We start from the raw sequence: 10,697 nt of genomic DNA on the forward strand, positions 1-10,697 counted from the left end.
GGGGGGGGGCACTTTTCCCTAACCTTTCTTCTTCCTCTTCTCCATCACTATATTTTCTTCTTCCTGCACCACTGTCTGGATGCCTGAAAATCGGCCGTCGCCGGAGTCTACTGCGGTCTTGAGTCATCGTCAATAGGAAGAAGCTGCAGCAGGTGTAGGAGCTCGCAGCAGTTGCAGTGGGGTTCGCCGGTTGCTTCTGCATAGTCGTGAGTCGTTCGCCGGTTTCAGATTGCTCGCCGCCTGAAACTGCTGGAACGCCGCCGTCGTGAATTCGGGTTTATCTCCCAATTCACATTATGCATTCCACCATTTCCCTTCAGACCCTCCCAAAGAAAATCCTTAGAAATGAAGTTAAGGATCTTTTCAATCGGGTTGGCCAATGTATCGACATGTTAGAAAGAGTGGACGAAGAAGAGTTTGTCCATCTCTTCTTATAGAGTTTTTGATATCTGGGCATTCATCAATGCCGTGCCTACCATTGAACAAGGGAATTCAGATATGACAGTCAAAGAGGGTAACACCAAGAACAAGAACAAGAGCAGGCAAAGGGAATCCATAAGAAAGAGGATAAATTATCAAACTGTACAATTCTGAAACTAAGACTAATTCTATGACAGATTTGAGTAAAGAAGTCCCCTTAGCTTTGTAATTTATTTCTGGGTGTTCTAAAAACTGTCAGTATCTCCCATTCCATCCCCATGGCTTCGTAATCGTTTACGACGAGATCGTGGGAACAAGAGTTGCTGAATCTGCTTTTCTGCTGCAACTTCGGATGTTGCCTACAAACAACATAGAAAAAGGATAATGTAGTTTTAACAGGGCAGCAGGTATGGCTAAAAGGTAAAATGTTCATCCCTGAAGGTGTAGGTGGCGTTAGTAAAACTTTATATAAACCAGACCATGAAGGTGTAGGTGGCTTACCCGCAGTTTGAAGGGAAATCGATAAGTCCGTACTTCTACCCCGAAACATACCCTCACATCCATGCCGAGACTATCGACTCCGATCAAAGTAGCATCCTGATAAACATATATCGCACACTATCAATCTGCAGAAGTTATTGGATTCAGCTAAAGAAATTCAAACAGATGCATCAAGATTTTAAAACGCAGGTAACATGGTTAGAACTAAATCACTCATGAATGAGTGAGAGGACAGTAAATAATAGAATCTGATTACTCATAGTTGGCTGAGGAACACAAATTTAACTGTGTTAATGAATCGACCTAGATAGGAAGGTTTTTTAATCGCCTAAGCCCACCGTCAGTAAGTATTGTCTTCTTTAAGCTTTCCCTCAAGGATTTAAAACGTGTCTGCTAGGGAGAGATTTCCACACCCTTATAAGAATGTTTTGTTCTTCTCTCCAACCAATGCGGGATCTCACAATCCACTCCCCTTGGGACCCCTCACTGACACACTGTCCGATGTCTAACACTGAGATACCATTTGTAACTGTCCAAACCCACCACTAGCAAATATTGTCATTTTTGGGTTTTCCCTTCTAGGCTTCTTCTCAAGGTTTTAAAACGCGTCTATTAGGGAGGTTTTTCACGCTCTTATAAAGACTGTTCGTTCGCCTCTCCAACCAATGCGGGATGTCACAGTTTTCGTGTAAATCCTTTTGGGTTCGGGAGAGGACACCTTGTCCCTTTGCCCTTCAGTTTGTAAAGCTGGTCGTTTCGTATTAGAAAAAGCAAAATGAATAAAATAAAAACACTAATTAAGTGTATCATATCCAAGATAATACAACCCATCATGGTTGGCCGAGGAACACAAATTTAAACTTTGTGTTAATGTATCGACTTAGATAGGAAGGTTTTTGTAACTGTTCAAATTCAAGCCCACACCTAGCATATATTGTCCTCTTTGGGCTTTCCCTTATAAACGAAATTATAAGAAAAAAAGAGTTAGCAAAAACATCATAACAAAAACAATGAAAAAGAATTACCTGAACATGAAGACCCTTCTTTTTGCAAAGAGCTTTAAGGGCAATATTACACCTAATACCCTTCTCACGAAAATGCTCTACAATTTCCGCGGTAGAGTGCAGAAGAATATCAGGTTCAGCATCTTCAAAATCTTGCAAACTAACTTCAGACTGCAAAACCCCATTCAAAACTAGCATGCCTAAGTTACCAATGCCAAACCTTTACCTTTCTGAATTATTTTTGTTCTTCTTTTGCTTCATGCTAAATCAATTCGTGTCGATCTTCCATTTTGTAATTCTTCTCTTTACTAAAATTTTCCTTAATATTCCACTATTGGATATGATGCATAGCTCTTACATTCATTCTTGTCATTCTAATCTTACTGGCCCTACTACAGATCAGATAAGTACTGATATAAGCCAGGAAAGCAGGAGCAAAAGGGTAATCAAGTACACACCTGAACTCCATACACAGAGAAGAGCTCAATTCTCATTGTCTCCAACCTGTAGAGAGTGGATCGTTGGCTGCTTCGATCACTTTTGGACTCGAATCTCAAGTTTTCGCCATCTAAATCTGAGGTTAGGAAGAACTCGATCAACAATGAGCCTATAGTGCTTAAAAGAAGGTAGAAATATATACACTTAACCACAAGTAATGAATCAGTGATTCTTTTGTTTATACCGAAAGGAGAAAATAAAAACCGTGCAAATGTAGAACCTTCTAGTACTTCTCATAAATCAAATCCTGATTCAAAACCACAAGTAGAGATTCCAGGAATGTTATTATAAAACGAGGTTCATGAATGGAACCTACGTCTAGAACTAATAATTGTTGGAATATCATTCAAAAAGGCAACGAGCCCAAGCAAACCGACCTAAGGAACAAGGACCTTTACTTTTACCATCACTAACATTGAATTCCTAATCGTGTTCACGAGGCGTTTAAGGACCCCGAATGGAGAGATGTTATTATTCATGATATTTAAGCCTTATATAAAAATAACATCAGGGAAACTACGATCTTCCCCGGAAAACAACCTGTAAGTTGTAAGTGGATCTTCATCATTATACCTCAAATGGTAGAATAATGTGGAAGAACAAAGAAAGTCAACCAACTTTGATGTCAACAAACCTTGAAAACCTTTACTTAAGGATGGAAGTTGCTCGATCAAGTCAACGAATGAACATCTTTCAAAGTCAAAGGACTTGTAATCTCGGAATTATCTCACAATACATTTTATGTATCTTTATATAGCACCCAATTACGAAGAAATATCAACCAGCCCATAATATATCTCACCATTTCCCCCTATCATCTTCATATCTCACTCGTTTAAGTGTTTTCTAAACGATCCATGAAGTACAATCTTGAACCATTTAACCGAATGGTTCGGAAACAGAACCAGATTTGCTACTCTAGTACCGCGTATTCATCATATGAGGAAGTTACCTTTCCATTCTGTGTTGAAGACTTCACTTTCTTCAAAGTAGAATAATCTTCTTATATAGGATTCTTCATCAGCATATGCAGGTCTGAGACATCCCAAAATGGAAACTCCATTTGAAGGATGCTTCATCTTTCTGTCATATTCCATATTGATAACCTATTAGGTAACAAACATAATAACGAGTTTATTGAACTTTCCTCGTTCTAACGAACGTATACAAACCTAGTTCCTAGGAGCAGGATGTGATGTTAAAATAGTCTAATAACTAAGCTATTTGCAACAATATGTTATATAATGTAAGGCACAACAACGAAAACGAAGTACTGGTGGCAGTCACCTTGTTCAAACACTTGGCAAAGTATATAGGATGAACCAAGCTCGAAACATCTGAAACTCCCCAGTCAACCGGATTATCGGCTAAATCGGTTTCCACTGCCTATAAGACCAATTGAAATGTGGCTACATTAACTCTAGAATAAAGAATATAAGACCAATTGAAATGTGGCCACATTAACTCTAGAATAAAGAATATAGGAAAATCAGACCAGATAACTAAGTACTTACCTCAATATAATCAAAACCAAAAGGAAGAACATCACCATAGACACTATCAGCCGCAATATAATCTCCAACTGTCCTACTCTCATACATTTGAATATCCATTCCAATCAAAGCAGTCTGTGGGTGAAGAAGTCTTATAAATACCATAATCTCTCTACCATGTTGAGGTAAGAGAAAGAAAGTAGAGAAACTTTAGGACATTTTAAAGAGTTATAATCTATAATACGTAGATCCTTACCACTGGATTGTGCGCTCCACGATCTTCTAACATGTTCGCACTGTCAAAAATTTCAAAATACAAATCTGAACGGAACAAAATATTACCAAGTTCGATTCAGTCACTAAGCTCAATAGGAGCTTATGCATACAAATGAGCAAATAAAAAATATAGTGAAAAGAAAATAAAAACCTCCATAATCGTCAATAACATATTGAAACTCATCCCACGATACCCGTTCATGTGGTTCACTGTGCACAGTTCCAGGAAATAACAGCAAAGCATTGCTATTGACCTAATACGAAGACAGAGTCAAGAGGTGAAACCATACTTGCTTCTACCTTAATGTTATCCCCATGTTATTCAACAATTTTCATTAACCACATGTCAGCTAACTTCTATTTTACCCAAAAACATAAAAAACGATCAAGAGAAAACACGCAGTGCAATCCAAACCTCCACGGCTGTCCTTGCTACTTCAGCGGCAGTGAGTTCAGTATTCCGTGCTCTTTTGCGAACTTTTAGATCTTCAAGAGGATGATAACCTTTGTTAGTTAAATAACTTGATGAATCTGGAACTGAATCTGGGTAATCAGCAGCAACTGAAACTTTTGACAAGCAAAGGTCACGTCCCTTGGACAACCAATGAAATTCTGAGGATCCAAATATTGGATTTCTGCCACTAAAATTTACCACAGAAACAAGAAACAAATATTCAATTCATGAAGTCAAAAGACCTCTTGGCTGAAACCAAAAAACAAAAGGTAAAAATGGAAATACATTCTGTTATCTTTTCTTTTCTTTTCTTTCTTTTTTCCATTTTCCATTGAGAAACCCAATTTTCATTGTGATAAAAATGAAAGAACAAAAAAGAAGCCTAACATAAAAAGGGGCCAAAAAACGAATAAGACCTTACGACTAATTACAGAAGTTTTTGGCAACAAACGCCCACGACAAGGCGATTAAGCTTGACCAGGGACCAAACGCCCTCCCAAGAGCTCTCTACCCTCTAAGAAAGGCCCTCCAGAAACTTGATTGTAGTTATCTCAACCGTCAAAGCCAAGTTAGAAGAATCTCAATTAATATCTCAAGACAACAACTAGACTTACAATGAGTAGGCTTGAGAAACTATTGGATATATCACACTTTAAAAGCATATGCATCTGCACTTTCCCTATGGTGCACAAAACATAACCTCAAAGCATATAAAACTCGAAACATTTCAACCAGGAACAAACTAGGAGAGTAAAGATTATAGATTCATTTTCAACAAAGATTAAAATACTTATAAGTTGGTTCTCAGTTAAGTGGTGGGAAGTATTTGAGTTGGTTCTCAGTTGTCATATCTCTTTTCACTTTTTCAAAAGTTGACTTCCGATCCAATGTGCAGTATTGGATCTCTTTTTTCTTCCGTTAGTCTCTTTTGCTCAGGGTCTAACGTTCTTGACCTTTATTTCAAAGATTTGATTGAATAATTGTTTTAGGCTATTTGTTGAAGAGAATTTAGTACTATTTGGATTGTTATTTATATCCTTCTTTGTAATCCTTAGTTGTTTTTCAATGAAAATTTAAACAAACAGATTAAGAACGAGCTACAACAATGGATACCCACCAAAATTATGAACTCACCGGACATCAAAAGAAGATCTACTCCACCTGCTTGTGAATGCATGTGATGTCGAGCAACACGCCCCTTCTGTATGACATTGAAAAGGTGAAGAGTGGAGATTAGAGAACAAAACTCAAAACAAATGCTACAAAATGAAGGAATTTATCAAAATGCCTTGAAATTGAAACCATGGCAAAATGAATAAATTGTCATGAACTAGAGATCCTAATTCACATTAATTTCTTCCCATTGCACGACTTTATATATGCCCCAACGACAAGTTCACATGGCGGAGGACAAAATGGAAATTCCCAGAGCTTCTAAAGCTCAGAAAACCTAAACCCTAAACAATTATATGGAAAAACCAGACTCCCCGGACGAACACATACTATAAATTCATCAGTTGTTCGTCTTTCTCGATCCAAACAGACGAAACCGCAATTGAAACAAAATAACCTGGGTATTCAAAAACACCTTGAAAATCGATGGTCGATGGCCCTCCATTTAAAAAAAATGTCCAGACAATCAATTCGTCTAGGAAAACAAATCAGTTCAACACAATCGATGATCCCAAATGCGAAGAATGAACTCGATACATAAAAAGAAGCGAATTATACGATTACCGAAGGTAAGTGAAGACGCTACAGCGATCGCCATGAGAGATCAAAGTCGAACCGAGCTGTGATGGGCCGTCTTCACGAACACTTCGCAATAAGAATTGGTCATCAAGATTCAAGCGTCAGCGAAAAGGGAAGATGTCCAAGTCCCAACGTGTTCAGAAATCTCAGTTTAATAAATGTAGAAAATAACAAATGGGTTCATCAATTCCGTTTTTATATACAAAGAAAAAATTGAGGCTGCAAAAAATTTAAACAATGATATTGAGATTGTGAAGCACAGAACTCAAAAGGATACAAGACAGACACCACATATTTCGGATTTCAGTATTGTCCACAAGGTCATGCCTGGTTTATGTGAAATGTGAATGTTGACCGCGTCCTTCGTAGCAATCATTGTCAGTCTAAGATGTCCCAAAAATGCAAACACGTGCAATATAGGTATAATTCTGATATCATGTGAGACCTAAAATTTCTTGTTATTAGACTCATCATGCTTGGTATGTCCTTATTTCGCTACAAATGACTCGTGACACATGCACATGGATCCACTAGACGAGTATTAATCCTTCATAGACTGAGACTATGGACACGTGTAACCGAAAATAGTGAAAAATAAGGGAATGTAAAATAGTGTCATAATCATTCATTTAGGTCCACTAATCATGACAAAGAAAACAACTTTCCTATTATTCATACATCTTACTTAAAAAGCTTAGACTAAAACAAGACAAGAATCAATATTGATTGAAGTGAACCATTGACCATAATCGTAATGCTTTAGACTAAAATGTGATGCGCTAAGCTGGATTGTAATGCATTAGAATTGGACTATGCTACACTAAACGATATAGAAATTCGCTAGATCAGACCATCTTCTTGTCTGGCACTCCAAACGGAAGATATGGGTCTCCTAGAGGTGTACACATACCTTCTTTGCACACTGAATTTGGTGGAGAGGCGTGGTAAACAATAGGGGAGGGTTGTCGGTTGATTATTGAAGCGAGATAACACTGATATTGACTCGTTTGAGGCGAGTGAAAGTGAACGACTTCAATATGCTTTGAGTAAACGACGGATGATGTCATTGTGACGACGACAATTCGTACAAAAGGAGCGAACGAGACAAGATGAAAGTTGATCGCGGCTCGCCTATGGCGAGTGAAGGTGAGGAATTTCGATAGTTTCAAGCAAACGACTCATAACATCAATATGGTGATAATGATTCGTGCATAATAAAGTAACTAGATCTTACTAAAACCGAGCGTTCTTGAGTTGAAATTACAATGACTAACATGGAAACTAAGTCGCAAAAATAAAGACCAAAATGCTCTTTTAACCAAAGTGGCTTAGCACATAATAAAAAGGTTATTAGTGAGTGAATTGATCATTTATACTTTTGTGTTCTTCCATAGCTTTAAGCCAATTTCAACCGTAAACTTGCGATGGAGCTCCGGGTGGCGAGTAAAGATGCTTGTCTCTCACTTCCACTCTCTCACAGATCGCCTCTCCGCTTCCAGTTGCCTTCCCCACCGCCGCATTCACTTCATCTGTCTCCCTCATGGCGGCCTTCGATCAAACGGGCCATTTCTCTCTTCCGCAATCCGCACCAGAAGCGGGTCTCACAAATCATGGCGATCTCAGCTAGAAACAACGACGAAATTATTGCTGAATCTCCAGCAAAAGCGCTCCGGAGGATTCTGGAGATGCCTGGCGTTCACCAAGGCCCCGCTTGTTTCGATGCTCTCAGTGCTAAGCTAGTCGAGAGAGCTGGTTTTCTTTACTGCTTTACCAGTGGTCTGTGCCTCTCTCTCTCTCTCTTCAACGTTTTGATTTTATTCAATTGAAATAATTTTTGGAGAGGTGAAATTATTGAACTGATGAGAATCTGACCATAAGAGTTAATTTTGAGTTGAATATGTTAGTTGCCGTTAGTGTGCTGGAAGAAATTCCTTTATCTGTATTTTCGGTATGGATTGTCACTGAAAGATTTGCTGTAGTCATGCAAGCCAGTGTGATTTTGAATTGGCCTTTCGTGCAGGTTTTTCTATATCGGCTGCTAGATTGGCGTTGCCAGACACAGGTTTCATATCATATGGTGAAATGTTGGATCAAGGGCAACTAATCACTCAGTCGGTGTCCATTCCTGTCATTGGGGATGGTGATAATGGATATGGAAATGCAATGAATGTGAAGAGGACTGTTAAAGGATATATTAGAGCAGGCTTTGCGGGGATCATACTAGAAGATCAGGTTCTTTTATAACAATTTTAAATGTTCTGCTCTGCCTGAACACTAGTAGTAACTATATTTTATTTTTCTACACAAAATCCGGTTTCTGACAATCAAAAGTTATAGAAAAGTTGTTATCTTTGAGCTGCTGTCTTCATCATGTGAATTTGTGGTTTATCCTATTAACTTCATTTCTCCTTTCTCTTCGTGTTTGTCCCTTTGATGATGAACTTATAACTAAAGAGAACAAGAAAATAAAGGTATAGAGGAGAAGAATGAAAGTATAAAAGCACTGAACCAATCAATATGTTAGGAATACTAGTAGGGATTAATTAGAAATATTAGTCCTATTGGCATATTTGTAATTACTTAATAAATTGGTTAGAGTGGAAGTGAGTTAGTGGTCAGAATTAAGCGAACCATCTCTAATTGATTGAACTTGTATATATTTATGTATTTTTAACAAGAAATGAAACTTTTCATTGAAGAAATGGAAAGAAACTAATGCTTAAAAGATACACTCCACAAGGGAACCAAATAAAAATGATAAAAGAAAGGTAAACATAAGTATGAATTATAAAAGATGAAAGATGAAAATAAAAATTATAAATATAAAATTTAATCTCTATATGAAGCAAGCATTTTTTTTTCATGGATAAAAGATGAAAATATATCATGCTTATTTATTTGTCTGTTTCTTCTTTTATTTTTTCTAGTTGTCCTAAATAGCCTATTTGGCATTGTACAATTTCTATTCTCTCATTCTAAGAGAAAATTTGGACAGCCTTTGGTTTTTGGTTTGAAAGGAATAATTGAATGCTTAGGGATGGAGAGGACTTGAGACGAGGTTTGGTCGGTTTAGCTCCTCCATTTGAGTGTCAGTTTCCAAGGATTTATGTAATTACCTGTTAGGTCAGATTATTTGGCATTTGAGCCCCTTTTTGTATAGTTTTGTTGCTTTGCTCCTCTGGAGTGTTTTTTTTTTTCTTTTTTTTTGGTATGCCGGGACCTTTTGTGTTGTATTCTTTAATTTCTTCTTAATGTAAGCATGGTTTCTCATAAACAAAAAATTTGAGAAGGGAAATTTGAATCTAGCAGTCAATTTTTTTTTTAAAAAAATGCTATCGGCAAGAAAACCTACTATCTATGCTTATTTTTCTTTTCATCCCTTAAACCCAGAAGTACTTTTTGTAACTAGCATTTTCATTCCATGAAGTATTTATTTTTTCGTCATAGAATTTGCTCAGTTATCTAGGGCAATTTTTTTTGCTTACAAGATTATCATGGCAAGGTATCTCCAAAAGCTTGTGGCCATACGCAAGGTAGGAAAGTGGTATCTAGAGAGGAGGCTGTGTTGCGGATAAAAGCAGCCGTTGATGCTAGAAAAGAAAGTGGATCAGACATTGTCATTGTAGCACGAACTGATTCTCGTCAAGCAGTGTCTCTTAGTGAATCACTGTGGAGAGCTAGGGCCTTTGCAGATGCTGGAGCTGATGTTCTTTTCATTGATGCACTAGCTTCAAAAGACGAGATGGAGGCCTTTTGTAAAATCTCACCCAAAATACCTAAAATGGTATCTTCTGATCCCCTTACCAGAAAATACAAATCGAACAATAGGCATTCAACTTTTTGATGCAGGAATGACTGACATAAAAGTTTTTCTTTTTAAATGTTGCTAATGCAGAGTCTTCAAGTGACGATGTCACAATTTAAAACAATATTACTGTTTATGTTCTCCTCGATATTATGATGGAATATTAATATGTGTGCAAGTAAAAGACAGGAATTACTAATAGGACTATGGACCATTTTACTGATGAAGCTGTAATTTTGAAACAAGGGAAAATTAAGTCATCATGTTCATGGCAATGCCATTGATATACTTTTTATGCATTTTCATGATATTAGCACAATTGTCAAATGATCAGGGTTTCAACTCTTCTTGACATCATTTCTTATTTATAACTTTTGGTGCATGTGTGTAAAGAGTTGGTAGCCTAGTTTGGACTTGGTAGGGCCACTTTTAGTGGAATTGTCTTTTTTTTTTTTTTTTTTTTTTTTTTTTTTTTTTTTTTTTTTTTTTTTTTT

At 37.2% G+C, this 10,697-nt stretch overlaps 2 protein-coding genes across 5 annotated transcripts in view; one reads left to right on the plus strand and one right to left on the minus strand.

The window, feature by feature from the left end:
• Positions 1-456: 456 nt before the first annotated feature.
• On the minus strand, positions 457-6,633 carry LOC111479386 (uncharacterized protein At3g49140-like). 3 transcript variants are annotated; one of them, XM_023124021.1, is made up of 12 exons: positions 6,384-6,633; positions 5,781-5,847; positions 4,608-4,839; positions 4,344-4,446; positions 4,173-4,237; positions 3,938-4,051; positions 3,711-3,809; positions 3,376-3,529; positions 2,384-2,499; positions 1,947-2,096; positions 922-1,017; positions 457-779 (listed from the first exon to the last, which is right to left on the minus strand). In XM_023124021.1, the coding sequence occupies exons 1-12, from the start codon at positions 6,415-6,417 to the stop codon at positions 666-668; spliced, it is 1,344 nt and encodes a 447-aa protein (XP_022979789.1). In that variant the 5' UTR covers positions 6,418-6,633; the 3' UTR covers positions 457-665. The 3 variants fall into 3 exon arrangements, with proteins under 3 accessions (XP_022979789.1, XP_022979791.1, XP_022979790.1); XM_023124023.1 differs by having other exon boundaries at positions 4,608-4,753; positions 6,384-6,632; XM_023124022.1 differs by having other exon boundaries at positions 4,608-4,833; positions 6,384-6,632.
• A 1,125-nt stretch (positions 6,634-7,758) lies between these two features.
• LOC111479372 (2,3-dimethylmalate lyase-like) overlaps positions 7,759-10,697 on the plus strand; it is a 7,790-nt gene continuing 4,851 nt past the window's right edge. For both annotated transcript variants that reach the window (XM_023123995.1, XM_023123996.1), the window contains exons 1-3: positions 7,759-8,174; positions 8,419-8,630; positions 9,901-10,182. In XM_023123995.1, coding sequence (XP_022979763.1) covers positions 7,823-8,174; positions 8,419-8,630; positions 9,901-10,182 — 846 coding nt within the window. In that variant the 5' untranslated portion in view covers positions 7,759-7,822. The remainder of the gene's footprint in view (positions 8,175-8,418; positions 8,631-9,900; positions 10,183-10,697) is intronic.

The sequence above is a fragment of the Cucurbita maxima genome, unplaced genomic scaffold (assembly GCF_002738345.1).
Source record: "Cucurbita maxima cultivar Rimu unplaced genomic scaffold, Cmax_1.0 Cma_Scf00005, whole genome shotgun sequence".
Classification (NCBI taxonomy): Eukaryota; Viridiplantae; Streptophyta; class Magnoliopsida; order Cucurbitales; family Cucurbitaceae; genus Cucurbita; species Cucurbita maxima.

Excerpts from the sequence above, each read along its gene's own strand:
- LOC111479386 (XM_023124021.1), bottom strand. The coding sequence starts at position 6,417 with ATGGCGATCGCTGTAGCGTCTTCACTTACCTTCG. Across the intron at positions 4,052-4,172 it reads GTGGAGCGCACAATCCAGTG|ACTGCTTTGATTGGAATGGA; the intron begins GTAAGGATCTAC and ends CTTCACCCACAG. Across the intron at positions 2,097-2,383 it reads TCTCTGTGTATGGAGTTCAG|TCTGAAGTTAGTTTGCAAGA; the intron begins GTGTGTACTTGA and ends GGGGTTTTGCAG.